Source organism: Dromiciops gliroides, chromosome 6, assembly GCF_019393635.1.
Source record: "Dromiciops gliroides isolate mDroGli1 chromosome 6, mDroGli1.pri, whole genome shotgun sequence".
NCBI classification, from domain to species: Eukaryota; Metazoa; Chordata; class Mammalia; order Microbiotheria; family Microbiotheriidae; genus Dromiciops; species Dromiciops gliroides.
In genome coordinates this window covers 55,409,059-55,429,995 of record NC_057866.1, presented here as the reverse complement: position 1 = coordinate 55,429,995, position 20,937 = coordinate 55,409,059, and the positions used below count along the sequence as shown (strand labels likewise).

At 38.2% G+C, this 20,937-nt stretch overlaps 1 protein-coding gene across 4 annotated transcripts in view; it reads right to left on the bottom strand.

Annotated features, from left to right (window-relative positions):
- Window positions 1–20,937, bottom strand: part of SBF2 (SET binding factor 2) — a 496,438-nt gene that overhangs the window by 169,581 nt on the left and 305,920 nt on the right. For all 4 annotated transcript variants that reach the window (XM_043970029.1, XM_043970030.1, XM_043970031.1 and 1 more), the window contains exons 15-16: window positions 17,279–17,388; window positions 13,750–13,899 (exon numbers count right to left, since the gene is read on the bottom strand). In XM_043970029.1, coding sequence (XP_043825964.1) covers window positions 13,750–13,899; window positions 17,279–17,388 — 260 coding nt within the window. The remainder of the gene's footprint in view (window positions 1–13,749; window positions 13,900–17,278; window positions 17,389–20,937) is intronic.

Below are 20,937 nucleotides of genomic sequence, written 5' to 3'. Positions count from 1 at the left end.
GGTACAAGTCCTAAAGAAACTTTAGAGTCTAATAAAAGTCATGTATTGTTTAGATTGAAGCTTCATAAACTACGGGTCATGACCCCAAATGTGGGGGGGGGCATCACAAAAAATTTGGCAACAGTAAAAGGTTACAGGGGCAGCTAGGTGGCGCAGTAGATAAAGCACTGGCCCTGGAATCAGGAGGACCTGAGTTCAAATCCGACCTCAGACACTTGACACTTACTAGCTGTGTGACCCTGGGCAAGTCACTTAACCCTCATTGCCCCACAAAGAACAAACAGTAAAAGGTAATGTATACCTATCTTATAAAGCCATATACTCAGTGTTGTGTAAAAATTTCTCAAGTATAAAGGGATCATGAGTAGAAAAAAGTTTAAAAGCCCTGGTTTAGATGAAAGGGTTTCAGATTCAAAAGGCCTGACCTCAAACTCCTGAAACTCTAACTCCAATACTTCTTCTTTTTCTTCTTCTTTTTTTTTTTTTTGGTGAGGCAATTGGGGTTAAGGGATTTGGCCAGGGTCACACAGCTAGTAAGTGTTAAGTGTCTGAGGCTGGATTTGAACTCAGGTCCTCCTGACTCCAGGGCTGGCGCTCTATCCACTGCACCACCTAGCTAGCCCAGCTCCAATACTTCTTCTTCTTCTTCTTTTTTTTTTTTTTAGTGAGGCAATTGGGGTTAAGTAACTTGCCCAGGGTCACACAGCTAGTAAGTGTTAAGTGTCTGAGGCTGGATTTGAACTCAGGTCCTCCTGACTCAGGGCCAGTGCTCTATCCACTGCACCACCTAGCTGCCCCTCAGCTCCAATACTTCTTAAGGGTGTGACCAAAAGCAAGTCACTTATCTTCTTTATTAGTCAGTTTCCTCATCTGAAAAATCGGGGAGAATAATATGTGTTCTACACCCCTGGCAAGGCTGTGGTGAGGAAAATACTTGGTAACCTTTAAAATACAAGAAAAACATGAACTATTATTATATTGTTGTGTACATTCTGCTGATAGCTAAGTTCCCGGCAATGCCCACAGCTAGAGCTGTCTGCCTGCAAATTGGTTAAATCAGCATTCCTGGAATACTTTTAAATCTCCTCTTGGTTGTGATATGACTTTATTGTGGAGGGCACATTTGTGGAGGGTTTCAGGATGTTCTGATCTTAAGTACTGCTTTTCCCTCTCTCCTAATCTATTCTCCAGTTTTACTCAGAGCCTCTATACTTCTGGAAGTCAAAACTTTTGAATATATCCAACCTTTAACAAGTTGCTTTTATTTTTTTAAGAAACATCACTGCTGAATTTTTATTTTATGTTTTGGCCAACACACAGTCTTATATTGCTGCTCTCCTAACTCTAAGAGGGCATAGTCCTTAGTCACTCTGAGCTGTGTTGGCTCTTTGGTAATGACAGAACTAATGGAACAATGAAGTTATTCTTTTCCATGCTCCTGACACTTCTGAAAGGAGTGCTCTCCAACCACCTGCATCGTGAAAACCTTAGAAGTGGACATCTGCTGGGTTCTCTTTGACAATGAGCCCAACTGCTGCCAGAGGAAGAAATCTGGCCAAGTCTACCACATAGTCACTGTAGGCTTCGAGGCTGCTTTGGAGCTCTAAAATGCAGTAATCTGACCTGAGCTCCCAAAGTAGTCCTAAAATTATTCAACCATATTTTTGATTGACCTAAGGTATAAAAAAAATTTTTTAAGGGGGTGGGACAGCTAGTTGGCACAGTAGATAAAGCACCAGCCCTGGATTTAGGAGGACTGAGTTCAAATCTGGTCTCCACTTACTAGCTGTGTGACCTTGGGCAAGTCACTTAACCCTCATTGCCCTGCCTCCCCCCCCCCAAAAAAAAGGTGTGGTAGAGAGGTATAAGGAAAAATAAGATGGGCTTTTTCATACCATTTAATAATTTAATTAAATGCAACAAACAATTGCATTTATTAAGAACATCATGCTGGACTCTGAGAGTATACAAAGAAGAATAAAACAGGAGTTTGTTCTCAAAGAGCTTGGAGAATGAAAATGGAGATAAATCATGGATATGATATATACACAGATAATAATGCAGTTTTCAGTAGGAGTATAAGTACACCATTGGACAACTCAGGGCTAAATCTATTCCTAGATAGATAGGATCATAAGACCAAGGTGTAGGAGGGACATTAGAGATTAAATAAAATAATTAGAAAAACAAAGTCAGATTTAAGGAATGCTTCTGGTACCAAGGATTAGTTATTAGCAAGAAAATGTGCTAAGAAGCAAGATGAGAAAAATATCAAGAAAGTAATCTGGGCATATGCATAAAAACTTCCATCATGACAGTCCTCAATCCTACCTCATGTAATACAATTGATATTCCATGCTGACACCAAATGAAACCTAATAGTTTATATTGGCCTGTGATGCTCATTTAATACTCACAACCATTTATAGCACAATGGGTTACAAAGAGTGTAAATATTATTATCATAATTCCATTGATGAAATTTGTAGTAGGGATATGTTGGTAAATATTTAACAAGTGGCAGCTTGAAAGCATTTTCTCCACTATTTTAAAATCTGCACTGGGGCCAAATCTAAGAGTAGTTTTTATATTTCTCAATACAATCACACTTTATTTAAAAATGTGAAAACAAGTCTTAGCTTGTAGGCCATACAAAAACAGGCAGACCTGATCTGGCCCATGGGCTATAGTTTACCTATTCCTGGTCTAAACAATCAACAGAACAATAAATCAAGCCCTGATTTGTAGTGTTTGCTGATTTTGAGTTCTAAATACTCATAGTGCAAATGTAATAGCTGGCTCCAAGAGTTCAACTGGCTCCAGCACAGACCTGAAACGGGGGCTCACAGAGGGGAAGTCAATTGCTCAAGGTCTCCTGGGCTCTTCCTACCACATTCTCCTAACTTCATTGTAACCGATCACAGAGGAAAAGTTTTGTTCTAGCAAATTCCGCCTCCCTATCTATGTGCCTTTCAAGCTCTATGCCATCTGAATGTTCTCTCCCCTCCCCAGCAGGTGCCTCCTTTCTGCCAAAGCTAACTTGTTCTTTGTTCATATCCTTTCATATGACTACCTAGGTAAGTCCCAACCACCGCTTGTGAATCAGGAAAGGGGGAAGGAGAGAGAATAAAACAAATTACTTGGCACTTTTTATGTGCTTTATTGTGCTTAGCGCTTTACAAATATCTCAGCTGATGCTCACAGCAGCTCTTTGAGACAGGTACTATTATCGTCCACCTTTTACCGTTTAGCAAACTGAGGCAAAACAGAGGGTAAATGATGACCATGGTCACCAGGCTAGTTAGACAAACGCAATGTCTGGTATTTATACCGTGTCCCTTCTTCTGGTCAGGTTCTTGCTAGTTCCTTAGCCATTGACAATATAAGAAAGTATGTTATACTACATTTTGTAAGGGGAAGAACTATTTTTATATTAGTTATTTCATGCATGCGACTTTTCTATTAATAAACTCCAGTGGCTCTCTTCTGCTCTTTGTATAAAATATAAATTCCTCTATTCAGCTTCAAAAGCCCTTGCTCAACTTTTCTTTCTGGGCTCATTATATGATACTCCTCATCCTGCACTTTGCAAAACAGTCAAACTCATCTTCTCTTTGTAACGCATGGTACTCACTTTTCCATTTCCATGCCTTTGCACTGGCTGTCCCTGTATGAGGAATGCACTCCTTTATTTCTGCCTCTAAGAACCCCTCTCCTTTCTTCAGATGTGGTTCAAGCATCACCTTCTATATGAAGCCTTTCCTCACACCCCCCCCAATGCAAATGCCCTCCCTTCTAAAATATATTTTATTTAACTAATTTGTATTTATTCCCTTTGTGTTATTCTGTACTTCTATCTGTACTTGCTGTCTCCTATGTTAGAATATAAATTTCTGGAGAATAGGGATTACATTTGTGCCCCCAGTGACTAGTGCAGTGCCTACCACATAGGAGGAATTTAATAAATGCTTGTTGATTGTTGCACCCTCATTTTGGTGATAAAAAGTCAAATGACGTCTATAAAGAATTAAAGAAGATTTAAAAAAATGAAGCAACAATGAAAGTGGTGATGTGAAAATGGAAATAAAATGAGTAGATCATAGAATCTGAGAATGTGAAGCGTCACCAAGCACCTTTGAGATCCATTCTCCCCCTCGACATGGGAATCCTTTGTGGAACATCCTAAACTGATGCCCATGTAGAGATAACTGTCACTTAAATTTAAAATACTCTATATGTTTGGAGCAAACAATAACAAATGACCCTCTACTGTAAAAGCATAAGAAGTATGCAGAACCCATCCTATCTAATAATCTTCCAAAATAAGAGGTCGATTTTAAATGCTCCAAAACACTAATAAAAATAAAACTGCAAATTCAAACAACTGAGGCTTCATATCCCACACACGAGACTGGTAAAGATGGGGAACCCCCTCCCCCCATAAATACTGCAGGGGCTATGGGAAGAGAGGCACACTACACAGAGACGGCAGAGCCATGACCTACTCTGACTATTCTAGAAAACAGTTTGCAATGGCAGCAAGGATTATGATGCCGTACACATCTTTTGGCCCAGTAGTAATCTTATTAAGAGTATAGCTAAAGGATACAAAACCAGAGGGAAAAGTCTGTATACAAACATATTTACAACTGCAAGTTTTGTAATAGCAAAGAACTGGAAATGAAATGAGAGCCACCTGTTGACTGGGAATGGCTGAACAAACTGGGGAATAGAATACAACAGAATATTATTGTGCAATTAAAAAGTAACGAATATGAAGAATTCAGGGGGAAAAAGCTAAGGAAGATTTGTAAAAACCAATGGAGAGCAAAGTGACTCAAATCAGAAGATAATGCCAAGGAAAACAGCACTGAAAGACTGCACATCTCTGGTGAATGGAGGGATTAATTATAGCTTCAGAAGAGTGACTTTAAAGCACCTTGGCCAAGAAGTGGAACATCTATGTGGAATGATGCGCATGTTTGAGAAATTGCAAACGTTGGCTTGTTTTGTTTGACTCTGCCTCTTCTTACAAGGAGTGAAGAAGGGGAGGTGGCTGCTGGAGGATCCATGCAAAGTGACAGTGATATTTCCAAAAAAGAAAAGAACTCTAATATAGCATTAAAACAATTCTAAGTCACATACTGAGTGCAACACTTTGGCAGCTAGTTAAGGGTCTGTGAGTCCCGATACCAACATTTTATTATTTATTAGGCCTTTAAATTATACTCTAGTCAAAATAACTCAGAATCTTGACAATATAAAGGCTCCACCTTATACCTGTTAAAATGGAAAGAGGGTTACTGCCCAACTATTTTATTTTATAAGATAGTTTTTCATTACTCTAGGTTCAAAAACATATGAGAATTTAAAAAAATGTCACACACATGACAGAGGTTCACAGGTTCCCCAAAATGGAATTGGTTCTTTTGAATAACAAGGATGTGTTTGAAAAACTCATATTCTCCGTGAACCATTTCTTTTTATTAACTTGTCATAAAATGATCCTGATAAATGAAATAGCCCTTTTGCGGTAATCATATCCGATATTCGTTTTCCCCAGAGGGCAGGAAAAGCAGAATATTTCTAGGTCATGGAAAGCAAAAATCACTGAAGTTTTTGAAGCACTACCTAAAAACTAGTTCATGTGACTCATGTTTCTCTTCTAAAACACCACTGCAGATGTTTGGCCTTACTGCCATGAAACTGTATGCTTTTGTAAAAAAATGTTCAGAATGTCAAGTCAAACCCTACAAAGTACATTGTTGTAACAAGAACATAAATATTAAAAAATCCCAAGGTACCAATAAATAACACATTAAACCCTGGAATATCACCTCTGGGCCCACTGTAATTGAAGAAGACCTCTGTATAATCCTAAATGCTAGACAAAGACTAGAGTGTAGTTTATTTATATTTACAGGAATAATTCAGTACTCTGACTGTATAAACCTCTCAACTGAGACACATTTGAAAGCAACCAAAAAAGACTTTTTTAAATGAAGTAAATAACAAAAACTTAGAGCCTAGATGGCTTTGCAATTAGACAAAGCTTACTCTAAAATTATCTTCTGGAGTATTTGTGTGTTATCTTAGTTTTTAGGTAATATAGAAACTGTACCAGAAACAGGACAATTCATATTAACCACCACTTATAAAACCATTAAATTTCTGAATTGGACCAGATCCTGAAGAAAACAAAGTCAAGGGGTTTTTAACCTGGGATCCATGGACACCCAAAGGTCTTGTGTACAGATTTCAGGGGTCTTTGCACTAACTTCTAACTGAAGGCCTTTCCTTCAACTACGAATTTTTTACAAAGGATATTATTGTGAAAAGAAGTCTTCGTGTATCAAAGGGGTCCATGACACAAGAAAGTTAAACACCCCTGATGTAGTCCAATTTGCTGTCCCATGTCCAAAGCCCTTCTGTGATATACTTAGTACTTACTCATCAGGTGTCTGCTTCAATACTTGCAGTGTCAAGCAATTGCCTTCCTTCCTTCAGGGAGCATATTCTTGTGTTCAGCTCTAGTGGTTAGGAAGTTTTTGCTCAGAATGAGCCAAGATTGGCTGCACTGGAAATTCTACTCAGAGGAACTAAGTGAATCAATCTAGTTACTCTTCCAGATACTGTGTTCCATCTCTTAGTCTTTTCTTCAGGTGAAACATCCTATGTTCTTTCACCTCTCCTCCCATGACACGTTTTTGTATTCGCTCATGATCTTGCTTCCCCCCTCTGCAAAGGCTCCAGTTTGTCAATAGTTTTCTTATAATGTGTCACCTAGCACTGAATGCAATATTCTGAAATATGGTTCCCAAAGAGCAGAGCACTTCTCTAATTCTGTTTTTTTGAATGCAGCACAAGCCCTCTTGAGCACTTCTTTGGCAGCCCCAACATTCTGTTGACCCATCTGAAGTTGGCAGTCAATGAAGACCTGAGGTTGTTTGTTTTTAGCTAGGTGAATTCTTTCCTTTCAAGAAATGTCTCCCTTATCTTTAGGGGGCAGTTGAGTTTTAAAATCTAGGCCAATGACTTTACATTTATCTTTATGAAAGTTCATCTTATTAGATTTAGCTTTTGTCTTCAACTGTTCACAAAATATTTTGGAATCCAATTCTGTCATCCACAATGATTTTCAGTTTTATGTCATCTGTAAAACTGTCAGGTATGCCTGATAAGACTCTTGTAATTTATAAAAATGTTGGCCAGGGCCAGTCCAAGGGCAGACATATGCCCTTAGATCACAAAATGTTAGAGTTAGAAGGGGCCTTAGTCTAGTTCACTCAGGTAAGAAGGTAAGTGATTTACCCAGGGACCACATAGCTAGTTGTTTAAACTTATAAGCAAAATAATATTTATTATGAGGTAACTCCTTCCCCATCTTTTATCATTTAACTTATAAACATATGGCTCAAAGCTAGATGGTCAGTTTCTAGGCCTCTTTGTAACTGAGCAGAGAGTATGCTAAAATCTGTGATATTAGTTTGATCATTAGAATTATAAAGTCAGTTTAAAAAAATAAAATGAAACAAAACGAGGTGACAATGAATAGATATTGGTGAAAGGCATTTGAGGAAAATGGAAAGATTTTGTTATCCATGGCAAGTCTTATTTTCTATTTTACTAATATCTACAATGTATTCTACTTAATTACTTATTTTGTTGGTATGTCAGCAAATATCAACACTTTGTATATAGCCTTGGGGATACTTTTTGAAACACTAATATTTAACTACCTTCTTTGCCATAGGAAATAATTGTAAAGGAATTTTGGTATTAACTTAAAGATGGTGAAAAAGAAAGACAAAAAAGAACAGCTTCCTAATACCTCTTGAATCAAGTTTTTGAACATTTTATTCAAAAATAATTTTGAGATCATTATTCATTCAATAATTCCATGCATCAGGGTACTCCTTCCAATGATGCATCTATGCATCTATGCAACTCATCTATGCGGTTGGTGATACAGTGGTTAGAACACATCGGCCTGAAGTCAGGAAGATGAGTTCAAATCTGGTCTCAGAAACTTAATCAATAAACATTTATTAAGTACCTACTATGTTCCAGACACTCTGTTAAGTCCTAAGAAACAAAAGACAGTCCTTGCCACAAAGGAGCTCACAGTCCAATGGGAGAGACAATAAGCAAACAAATATATACAAGGAAAGCTATATATAGGATAAATAGGAAATAATTAACAAAGGAAGGACACTATTATTAAGAGGGTTTGGGAAAAGCTTCCAGTAAAAGATGAGATTTTAGTTGGAACTTAAAGGAAGCCAGGGAGGTCAGCAGACATATTTGAGGAGGGAGAACATTCCAAGCAAATAAGACAGCCAGCGAAAATGCCTGAAGCCCAGAAATGGAGTGGAACAGTCTGTGGTAGGGAGTAAGGTATAAGAAGACTGTAAAGGAAGAAGGGGGATAGGTTATGAAGGACTTTGAAAGCCAAACAGAGCATTTTGTATTTAATCCTGGATGTGACAGGGAACCACTGAAGATTATTGAGTTGGGAGGTGACATGATCAAACCTACGTTTTAGGAAAATCACTTTAGTAACTGAATAAAAATTATTATTATATAGTATTATACCAATGGATGGATTGGTGTGGGGAGAGACTTAAGGTAGGCAGACCCAGTAGTAGGCTACTATAGTAGTCCAGGCATGAGGTGATGAGGCAGGCACTAGAGTGGTGGCAGTGTCAGAGACACGTCATGAAAGTGAAACAGACAGTCCTTGGCAGCAGACTACATAAGGCAAGTGAGAGATAGTGAGGAGTCCAGGATGACTCCTAGTTTGAGTCACATTAGCTGTGTGACTTACCCTCTATCTGGCAGGGTTGTTGTGGGGATCAAATGAGACAAAACTTGTAAATCCCTTAACCCAGTGCCTGGCACATGGCAGGTGCTATATAAATGTTTATTCTCCCTTATCCTCCATCCTGAAAGTATCTTGCCCATATCCTCATGTAAATCCTCCACAAAGGTCGACTCCATGTGTTTTATGTGACAAATTTGTGCTTTGTGTCAACAAATTTGGAGACATTTTCATCCCAAGTGTTCATACAGCTACTTGTGCCTGACCAAGTACAGTCTTCCCAGCTTGTATTGGTCTCATCAGCCACAGCTGGACATACTCTCCATTGACCCTGACATAGTGATGCCATTTTGGTTCTCTTTGAGTACAAAGGACAACAACCAACCAACCTAATCTGTTCTACTGATTAATATGATTTTTAGCCAATACCAAAGAATTTTAATTATTACTACTCTGTAGAATAATTTGAGATCTGGTGCTGATAGACTCTGTTGTCCTCTCCCCCCCTCCCCACCCCTTCTCCTCATTATTTTCTTTGAGCTTTTTGACTGTGTTTTCTCCCAAATAAGTTTTTATATTACTTCTTCTAATTTTACAAAGTAATCCTTTGGTAGTTTGGTACAGCACTGAATAAGTGAGTTAATTTTGGAAATACTGTCATTTTTATCTTGTTGGCTCAACCCAAGTAATTATTATTAATACTTAATAAGTAATGGATATTTTGCTAATTATCAAGATCTGTCCTTATTTCTGCAGAGTATTTTATAGTTTGACTCATAGTTCTTAGATGTATCTTGGTTGATACATTTCCAAATATTTTTTACCTTTGGTGATATACTTCCAAATATTTTATACTTTCTGTAGTCATTTTGAATGGAATTTCTGTCTAGCTCTTCCTGATTCGGGAGGACCTGAGTTCAAATACAGCTTCAAACACTTGACACCAGCGGTGTGACCCTGGGCAAGTCACTTAACCCTCATTGTCCCACAAAAAACAAACAAAAAACCCCAAAAACCAAAGAAAAAAGAACAAAAAGAAAAGGTGATAATTTACCTATGCTTATTCCCTCAAATTTTCTTCCTTGTCTTATTGCTTTCATTTCCTTTTCTGGAATCATTTTTTTTTTTTAAGTGAGGCAATTGGGGTTAAGTGACTTGCCCAGGGTCACACAGCTAGTAAGTGTTAAGTGTCTGAGGCTGGATTTGAACTCAGGTACTCCTGACTCCAGGGCCAGTGCTCTATCCACTGCGCCATCTAGCTGCCCCTCTGGAATCATTTTAAATAGTACTAGTGATAAAAGGAGTCTTTACTTTCCCCATCATCCAATTGGTAAAGCTGCTATCTTTTCCCTATTGTATATAACATCTGCTCTTGGTAGATGTTATTTACTATATTAAGGAAAGATCTATTTATTCTTAAGTTTTCTAGAGCTTTTACCATACTATTAATGGATTTTATCACAAGTCTTTTCAGCATTTATTTACATAATCACACAGCTTTTATTTTTATATTATTAATATGATTTGTTATACAGCTTTACTTATGTTAAATGAACCCTGCATTCCTAGTATAAATATAAGCTGGTCATAGTGTGTAATTTTTCTAATATGTGATATGACCTATTTGCTAATATTTTATTTGTTTATTTTGCCTCAGTGTTTATTAGGAAAAATGATCCAGTTTTTTCCTTGCTATGTTTCTCCCAGGTTTAGATATCAAGACAATGTATGCATCATAAAAAGAGACCAGAAGGGTCTAGTCTTATCTTTTTGTTGTGCACAGTTTATGCAATATTGGAACTGTTCTTTGAATGTTTGATAGAATTTACTTGCAAATCAATTTTTTGTTGAAGTTTAATTTGAGAGTTCACTAATGGCTTAGTTCCCCCCTGACATTGTGTTATTTGAATATTCTATTTCTTTTTTTGTTAATTTAGATATTTTGTATTTTTGTAAGTATTAGTATATGTCATTTAATTTATTACTAGTGTATAACTGAACAAAATCATTTAATATATTTTCATTCTTTGTTTTTGTGAACTGCCATTACTCATCTTTAATATGAACAATTATTTTCCTCTCTTTTTACAATCAGGTTAGCTAACTTTTTAATCTATTTTATTAATTTCTTTACAAAATCAGTCCCTTGTTTTATTTATAAATTTAATTTTTTGTTTTTACTCTTCTTTGGCTTTCAATTTTATTAATCTTTTAAATTTTCAATATGTCTTCTTTGGTGTTTAGTGTGGGGTGGTTAATTTACAGTCCAAATTTTTGTTTTTTTTTTTCTTTTTAGTTGTGTGCTCAATTCATTGATTTGTTCTTTCTCTCATTTGTTGATGCTCTACAATACAGTTCCTCCCCTCCCCCTTCTCATTTGCAATTGTCCAAACAACCAGTGGCCCTCTGCCTTACTAACTTTTCTCTATGACCCTTGAAGATATTAGGGTTCTTGAAAGAAATGTATTTCCCCCTTATTGGCATGTAAAGAATTCAGCTCCATATATTTCCAATGAATTAAACACATGTATGTACCTTTCAGTGTTGTTTTTGGCCCTTGAATTTTCATTCCAGAATATTTATTCAGTCTTGGCCTTTTCTTTGGGAATGTTTGGAAATCTATTTCATTAAAGGTCCATTTCCCCTGTAGAATTATATTTAATTTTTCTAGATACATTATTCTTGGTTGTAAGCCTTCATCTTTTGCAATACCACATTCCAAGCTTTACTCTTCTTCAAAGTAGTCATTGCAAAGTAATATGTGATACATGCTGTGGCTCTTGTAACTTGAACTTTTTCTTTTTGGCAATTTGTAGCATTTTTTTCTATGACTTGAAATCTCTGGATTTGTTTTATGACATTTCTTAGAGTTTTCATTTTGGAATATTTCTTAGTAGGTAACTGGTTTATTCTTTCTATTTCCACTTTGAAATTGGATTATAAGAATTTTGGTGGTTTTCATTTCTTGAAATATGGTATTCAGGATATTTTTAAAAATCATGTTTTAGATAGTGTGGTAATCCTTAAGGCATTTCTCCTTGACCTATTTCTCAGGTCAGTTTTTTATTAATATTTTTAAAATTCTCCTTGCCATCATGTCCTTCCTTGCTTTTCTGTTTTGTATTTCTTGTTTCATTTCTTCCAGGTGTAACGATTGGAATGACGCCACCTGCTGGAGACTTACTGTAGAAGAGTTCCACCCATGAAGCGAAGGTCTTTGAGGGCAAGACCAGGAGTCTTTTCTTTGGCATCAGGAAGTGACGTTGGGTAGTGGGAGGAAGAAGGAAGAGACTGGCGCTCTGTCTCGGACTCTCTTTCCTGAGGACTCTGGTGGAGAGTGGAGCTAGAAATGTGCTCTCCCTTTAATAGATAGGAATCTAGGCCTTTCTTTCTCTTTACCAAATTCTTATTCTCCTTAATAAATGCTTAAAAGTCTAACTCTTGCTAAAGCTTATAATTTATTGGCGACCACTCATTAGATATTTTAGACAGTTTAGCTAGAATTTTAGCCCTTAACACAGGTAAACTTTGTGACCAGTACATTTTTTTTCTCTGAGGCTTTATACAGAATTGCTGTGGGAAGGCTTTTATCCTCCAGGTTTATTCCCAAGGTATCTCTAAATCCAAGGTATCTGGTCATGGTATTTGGTATTTTCTTTTGTTTGTGCATCTAGAAGCCCCAGGTTCTAGGCTGGAGGCAAGGAGGTAGGGAGAAGAAGGTGGGGATGCTTAGGTGAAGCTCAGCTCCAGCATTCCTAAGTGGTGTGGGGAAGTCCTGCCTAGTTCTGAGTCTGGCCAAGCCTGGGCTCACCTGGCCAGGGCTTTCGGAGCTACTCTGATGCTAGGCTCTGCCTAGGGACTCCCTCTTGTCACAGGGCTTCAAGGTTGCTCTGGATAAGGCCCTTCTCCCCTACTGCTGGGCTGCTGCTATGAGGCTTTTGGGGTCTTCCTGGGGCTATTCTCCTCCTGCCCTCCTCTGATTCACTGCTGGGTATTGCTGGGCTGTGGGCAGCCTTGATTCCAAAGAGCCCATCTTCAGTTGTGCTGGGGCTACTTTGGGCAGGATTCTCTGCAGAATCCTGGCAGTCTTGTCTGTCCCTGGAATGGGTAGAGGATTCTACAGGTGATTCTTCTTCAGTGTTACAGGGGTGTAGAGGATGTTGAGAATCTTGGCTCCTACAGCCTTAATATACCACCACCTTCTGATCTAAATGCATTTTATCATTAATCTATGTACTCATCCCAGATTTACTCCTGGCTTTGGAATGTTGGAAAGATTAAAAACACAGAGGAGGTTATACATATCCTCTTCATTCCCTCGGTTTCTTAATAAATAGGGACAAATGATTATCTGACTAGTAAGAACAGCTGAAATAATGTTTGTTAATAATGTAATGTTACAAGATTGTAAACTCTGGGGAATAAGACTATTTCTGGCTGGCTCTAACTATGGTAACATGGCATATCTCTAAGTACCTAGTGCTTGAGCTAATAGGTACCAGAAAATACATTTATCCTTATATTCTTGCTATCTCTTGACCTTCTATTCTGTCATCAACTCTTTATAAATCCCAAGATTTAAAAACATGATGGCAATAGAATTGTCTCTGAGTGAATAAGCAATACGATAAAGTAATATGCACTATAATATTTATAAGACAACTTTTCATTTCCAAAGACATTGTTTGGAGAATTAATAGAATAATCCACTATCCAGCATGGATGGAAAGGAAACTTTATGTTCATGCCAAACCCTGAATAAGTATATTTGGCAGAAATGGTGTGGATATTGGCTCTTTAGTCTTTTGGCCCTGGAAAGTCTAAGGACTTAACAGATAGGTTTTTTTAAATTAAATCTCAGATAATAAATATTATTTCAAAAAAGGGGTGGGGGTGGGAAGAGGTCTGAAAGAAAACATACAAATTACCTGCAGAGTACAGTTCATCATCCTTACAATGTAGTCAAACTGCTGATGGTCTAGTATGGCCCGATTCTGTTGTACATGCAAACCCAACTCATAGGTAAGACACTGCCGCGCTGCCTTTCCTTTGAGGGCTCTCAAAGCAGCAGGAAGGGTCTGAGAACAAGAAAACTTCACTTTATTCATATGACCAAAAACCTAATTCTACTGAAATAAATATCTGAATCATAGCCCACTGGACACCATTTTGAAATAATAATTCCAGGGGGCAGCTAGGTGGCGGTGCATTAAAGCACTGGCCCTGGATTCAGGAGGACCTGAGTTCAAATTCGGCCTCAGACATTTGACACTTACTAGCTGTGTGACCCTGGGCAAGTCACTTAACCCTCATTGCCCCGCCCCCCCAAAATCCATTAAATAACAAATATTTATTAAATATCCACCATACAAAAAGCACTGTTAGTTACTAGAAATAAATAACCCCAAACCATGTCTTGAGGACAATCAAGGACCTTATAGTTGACTAGGGGTGTGCTGGTATGTGTGCATGCATAGATAGGATATGTATACAAATGAACATAAAAAGGAAGTTTGAAGGAGAATACAGTAATGACTTTGGGTAGGAGGCAGCACATGAGCTGGGCTATAAAAGAAGCCATGCAAAAACAGAGAAGATGGGGTAATGCAGTCCAAGTTTTGGGTCTGGTCATTGTGAGTGATCTAGAGAAAGAGATGGAGTGAACCACAGAGGGTAAGAGGTTGCTGACTAATAGTGGAAGAAGGAGGAGCCAAGAGTGATGATGGTGAGTAAGGAATGACCCAGTGTTTTGTGGGGATATGAAAGAAAAGCAACCAGCAGGAGAGAGATCATGGCTAGAGATATACTGAATTTCAAAAATCTCAAAAAAAAAAATTGCTTTCAAACGAAGAATCCCAAGAAAGGCATCCTGACAGTGGGTGGAGGGGAGGCCTCAGGAGGATCTGGGGCTCAAGCCCTGCCTCTGAACCATACTGACTGTGTGTCCTGGGCAAGTCATTTAACTGCTGAGAGCTGCAGGCCATATTCTACAAAGTGAATGGATTTTCCCATATGATTGAAATCACAGCTTGGGGCGGGGCATGGAAAGGGGATAAAGGCTGGGAAAGGAGGCATTAAACAGAAGGACTGTCACTTGATTTTAAGTTATAGGGAAGTAAATAAAGTAAAAATTTCACATTCACTTTTAGGAGTAGAATTACCAATATCTGTTGAAATCACTCAGGATCAACTTTTTTCAGTATTGGGTAGCACTTTTATGAAAAAATTTGTCATATAATTCACTGTTGTTACAAGATCAAAGGTCAGACTTTTATATAAATTTGATTGCTACTCCATAACCAAGATAAGTTTTCTGATTGAAAACTCTGAAAAACAATGGCTTTTACCAGTTGGAATTGGTCAGCCTCTGCTAGAGTCTCCTTCTAATGCCTTGTTAAAAAGCAATTTTTTGGGGGGGGGGGACGTCTAGGTGGCGCAGTGGATAAAGCACCAGCCCTGGATTCAGGAGGACCTGAGTTCAAATCCGACCTCAGACACTTGACACTTACCAGCTGTGTGACCCTGGGCAAGTCACTTAACCCCCATTACCCCGCAAAAAAAAAAAAAAAAAAAGCAATTTTGGGTTCTCACAAATTATGTCAGCAGAGCTTAAGCTTAAACTCCTCAGCTGAGGCCTTGTTAAGATGGGCCCAGGGATGGACCATGTTACCCAAAGACCAGCTCAACTAAAGAGAATCTCCTCAATAGATGGTTGGAAACTTGGTGCTGAGATCCTAGCTCAGCACCCATGGAATATGGAAAGGCTGTTATTAGTTTTAGGGTAAGGAATACCTATACCAATGAAATGATGGATCTTTCAAAGTATCAAAGTGACCTGACAAGATATTTAGCTACAGTTAAATTCCTGATTTGTAGAAAAATTATTTTCAAATCTGAAAAGAATTGATGTGAACCTACTGGGGAAAAGAGCGTATTAATATCTCACCTAAAAACTTCAACTATTTATAATAGAAATACCCAAGTTATGGGCAAAAAAGGACCCCAAGAAGCCAAAATATCTGTCATAAAGCTTAAGGAAGCTTTCAAACTTTTCATTCAGAGACCATTTCCTTTTACTTTATGCATAATTCTAAAAAGTTTAATTATCTGGCCCTCAGTTCAAATTATATTTTGTTTTTCAGTCATTTCAGTTCTGTCTGACCCTTCATGACCACAACTTAAGGTTTTCTTGGCAAAGATCCTGAAATAATTTGCCATTTTCTTCTCCAGCTTATTTTACAAATGAGGAAACTGAGGCAAACAGGATTTAGTGACTTGTCCATTGTCACACAGCTAGCAGTCTGAGGCCAGATTTAAATTTAGGAAGATGAGTCTTGCTGACTCGAGGCCTGGCACGCTATCTATTGTACCACCTATATCTCCTTGAATTATATTTAAAAGCAGCAAATTAGAGAGAACTAGGAGAGGACCAAAAGAGAGAGGAATAGGGACAGCAGCAAGAAGGGAAGATCTGATAGTAGTAATAGAGGGAAATCAGAAAACTACTAAAGCAACCAAAGAACTCCACAAACACAGCAGCTTGGGGCCACCCAATAGAGAGAGAGGCATCTATCCCAACAAACTTCAACAGGCTAGAAATGGCTCAATGTGCGATACACTTGATACTTATAATGATCTTGAATCACCTAGACAAAATTAAAGGTAAAAAAAAATATGTTCCACATCCTCGGTTTAATGAAGCAGAAAAGAATTTAGTATGCTTTAATAAATATTCTGTGCTAAATGGTTAAAAGAAAATAGGTTGGGGCAGGTAGGTGGCACAGTGGATAGAGCACCGGCCCTGGAGTCAGGAGTACCTGAGTTCAAATCCGGCCTCAGACACTTAACACTTACTAGCTGTGTGACCCTGGGCAAGTCACTTAACCCCAATTGCCTCACTAAAAAAAAAGAAAGAAAATAGGTTTTGATATTTAAAGAAGTTTTAGGTATCTGTAAAAATCACTTCTGTGGAACAGCTAAGATCCTTCACAACAGGGATGATTATGCCAAATCTTTGAAAAAAATTTTCTGAAAAGTCCATGGAGAATAATATTTCATTGCTTGGTTAAATAAAATGAAAACTTTATGCTTGGAACTTAATTGGCAGCAATACCATTTTCTGTAGTTTTTATTTGGACACATAATCATATTAATTTCAAATGACCAAAACAGGTCATGAATATGGCAAAAGAAAAATGGACAGGATTTGTGAAAAGGCTCATTGGTAATTTAACATGAGTAAATTTAACACAGAAACAAGCAAACACATACTTTGTAAATAAACTTAAAAAAACAAACCTTTGATAAACATTTTTATTTAAAGTTTTGATTTTGAAATTCTATCCCTCCCTCCCCTCTCCCCTCTCTCCTCTTCCTTCCCTGAGGTAGTGAGCAGTCAGATATAGGTTATACATGGGCAATTATGTAAAACAGGAAAATAAACTTTTAATAAATTACCTTTTCAGTTTCTAAAACTTTATTTTCAAATATGAAGGAGATGCAGTTTCTAACAACTTCTAATCTTTGAGCACTGTTGAAGACGGTGGTCACCTTATCCATAATTGAAACTGGAGGAAAAACACAAATATCAGTTACTTTGGACAAAGACAAAGAGAACATTGCTTGAAGCCTTCTGAGATTCTAGTCCACTGTCATTTCCCATTGCACTACTCTTGGTTACTCTTTCAGTTGTGCAGCCACTGCACAAGTGTCAGGGTGGCCCAGGATTGGTGCCATACATTTCACACACTAGATCTCTAGAGGCTATTTGGCTCTTAGGCAAGGCAATAACATTAGGCAATGATAAATAGACTTTTACAAATCTGATGTAAATTGAAAAGCCTTAGGAAAAATAGATCTCATATCATTTGCTTTCCAATTTTATAAGAAGAGAAATCATGTAATAATCCATAAAATAAATTAAGTACTTCTAAATTTTCTAAATAAGTATGCTTCTAGGAAAATCTTTACATTTTGTTACTATTTTAAAACTTCAGATAATAAAATCTACCAACTTAGGGCCATCTAATTCAAAGTTTCTTAAACTGTGGCTCACAACTCCATGTGGGGTCATGTAACTGAATGTAGTGGTCATGAAAAATTTGGCAGTAAATGTTTGATTTGTATACCTACTGTGGTGAAAAGTTTTAACAGTCGGTTAGATAATGGAGAGACGCCAGTTTTTTTTTTAGGACCACCCTTTTGGGGAGGAGACCAACAGCATGAGCTACGCACACCAGTCCGGAAGTGGGGCCTTTTTTCCTGCTCCACTGGTCTCCTGGCTGCGCTGCACAGACAGACACTGACTGGAGTTTGACTCAGCCCGGCTCTCGGTTAACAGCACGCGCTTGACTCAGTCTCTCTCCCCAAAGGTGGCCTTGGGTTTTGGTGAGTTTTATACGGAATATAGACTAAGCCTAGACTTAAGACGATTTGTATTGTATTTCTACTTTCCTATCCTTCTAATCAACATCACCTTGTGACTACCATACAATAAAAGCTCTAACTAGAAAACCAGAAGCTTCTTCCATTTACTAGTCTGGGAGATAAATTAAGGGAAAGGTTAAGTAGGGGAGATTTATGATCTAATATCCAATTTTAATCTCACAGTTTGGTGACCCCTGAAGGGATCTTAAGGACCCTCCCATCCTCCCTAGTTTGGCCACGAGCCACCTAATTTAGTGGACTTTCTCTTAAATACCCCCACTGACTTTGCCTCATTTGCCTAATCTCCCTTGCTTTAAACCTCTAAAAGCTTTGCTTTAAACAGAAAAGCCAGCCCAGTTTAAAGGGCAAGATGCTCGAATATTCTACTATCCCTTTGATTTTTCTCATCCGAATGTATTGGGACAGCATAACGTCCCAACTTAGAGGAATAGTTTACTCAATGGTCCTTCATAACATTATTGGTTTTTTCTTCATTCAGGCAGCAAAAAGTTTTTTGTATAATAGTCTAAGTGTGAATCTTTGGGAAAATACGTTTAATATAAGTAGAAATTTTATGCCTGCAATTGAAATACCTTTTAATACCACATCCATAGTTCATATGACTAAGGATTTTATTTTTGCTATTATCATTGTTATAATATGGGGGAAATTGTCACATATGGAGAGAGCCGACAAGATGGCTCTTTCTACTAGAGATGATCCAAGTTTAGAATCAGATCAGCAGAAACTGCTCCCCCTGCAGGAAACTATAGAACATACCAAAAAAGGGGCACCGATTCAAGACAGAAAATATAGCCCCTTTAAACTGTAACGATTGGAATAACACCACCTGCTGGAGACTTACTGTAGAAGAGTTCCGCCCATGAAGCAAAGGTCTTTGAGGGCAAGACCAGGAGTCTTTTCTTTGGCATCAGGAAGTGACGCGGGCTAGTGGGAGGAGGAAGGAAGAGACTGGCGCTCAGGCTCACTTTTTTTTTCCTTTGGACTCTGGTGGAGAGCGGAGCTAGAAATGCGCTCTCCCTTTAACAGATAGGAATCTAGGCCTTTCTTTCTCTCTTTACCAAATTCTTATTCTCCTTAATAAATGCTTAAAAGTCTAACTCTTGCTAAAGCTTATAATTTATTGGTGACCACTCATTAGAAATTTTAGACAGTTTAGCTAGAATTTTAGCCCTTAACAAAACCAAGTAACTTGAGCGCATGGAAATCAATCATCCCTAGTTTTGAGAAAAATCCAAACACTGTAATTTCACAGTTAAGGACTATATTTAATATATGTATCAACCCACTTGGGCTGATGTTATTTGCCTTATGGAAACTTTGCTGTCCCCAACTGAGATTACAGATATTATCTCAGCAGGAAATGCCCTTGTTGTGAAGGGTAAGGCTGATGTGGAATGGCCTCTAAAGGATCCAGAGTGGAATTATAATAATGATAGGGATTTCCAAAGATTAAAAGATGCTAGAGAAACACTTCTGAAGGGAATGGAATCTTGCTCTAGAAAACCGGAAAACTGGCAGAAATTTTTAAGCCTACCTCAGGAGGCTAATGAAAGACCAAACAGATTTTATGGTAGACTTTGTGAGGCCGCTAGACAGTACACCAGATTGGATCCAGTAGATTTAAGAGATTCCCATATCATTCTCAACACATTTGTTTATAATTCACTGCCAGAAATACGCAGATACTTTCTGACACAATGTCCAGACTGGAGAACTCTCACAGTAGATAGGATTAAGGAATTTACAAATTATGTCTTTGACTCATGTGAGGAAGGTCCAGATCACCCTAAACAGAGCATTCTGGCACCGGCGATTCCTAGTCAGCCATGTGAACACCGGAACGAGGACACTAAGGTGTGTTGTTACTGTTGTAAGGAGGGGCATGAATTGAGAGAATGTAGGACTTGGAGAAGAAATTCTAATTCTAATTATAGGCGAAATCAAAATAGAAATAGATCTTTTCGGAGGAATACAGAAAGGCAGTACCAGAATAATGGTAACCAAGGTCCCTCTCAGAGGAGGGCACAGGAATGATGGGGTCTTGGGGAGGAATGGAACATAGATAATGAAAGCCATATATTCCCAGATCCGGATTTTTTGAATACACTTGTGCCAATCCATTCACCTCCCCAGAGTAATGAACCACATGTCACCCTAAAAGTGGGGGAGACTTATTACAATTGTCTGCTAGACACAGGAGCCTCTAAATCAGTATTAGTAAGCAAACCAGATGCTGGGTGTAGACCTGTAGAATTTTTGAATGTAGTGGGAGTCTCAGAAAAGAGCCAGAGAGTGGCAAAATTGAATCCTCGCATGGTATCTATGGGGCCCTTAACATTAGAACATTCATTTTTACTCATGCCTGATGCCCCTGTAAATTTATTAGGTTGTGATCTCCTTTGCAAGCTTAGAGCAACCATATCTTGTGCTCCAGATGGGGCTGTCTCCCTACAATTGCCAGAGGATACTGTTCATTTATTACCAATTTTACTTACAGAAGCTCAAGGAACAGCAGGGGAGGTATCCAAAATCCCCTCTGACATTCCTGAGTCTTTATGGGCCTCATCCCCTAATGAGGTGGGGCTCCTTAAGTCTGCCATGCCTGTTACCTTTAAAGTTAAGGGGGGACCACCCCCTCCATTCCACAGTATCCATTGTCTAGGGAA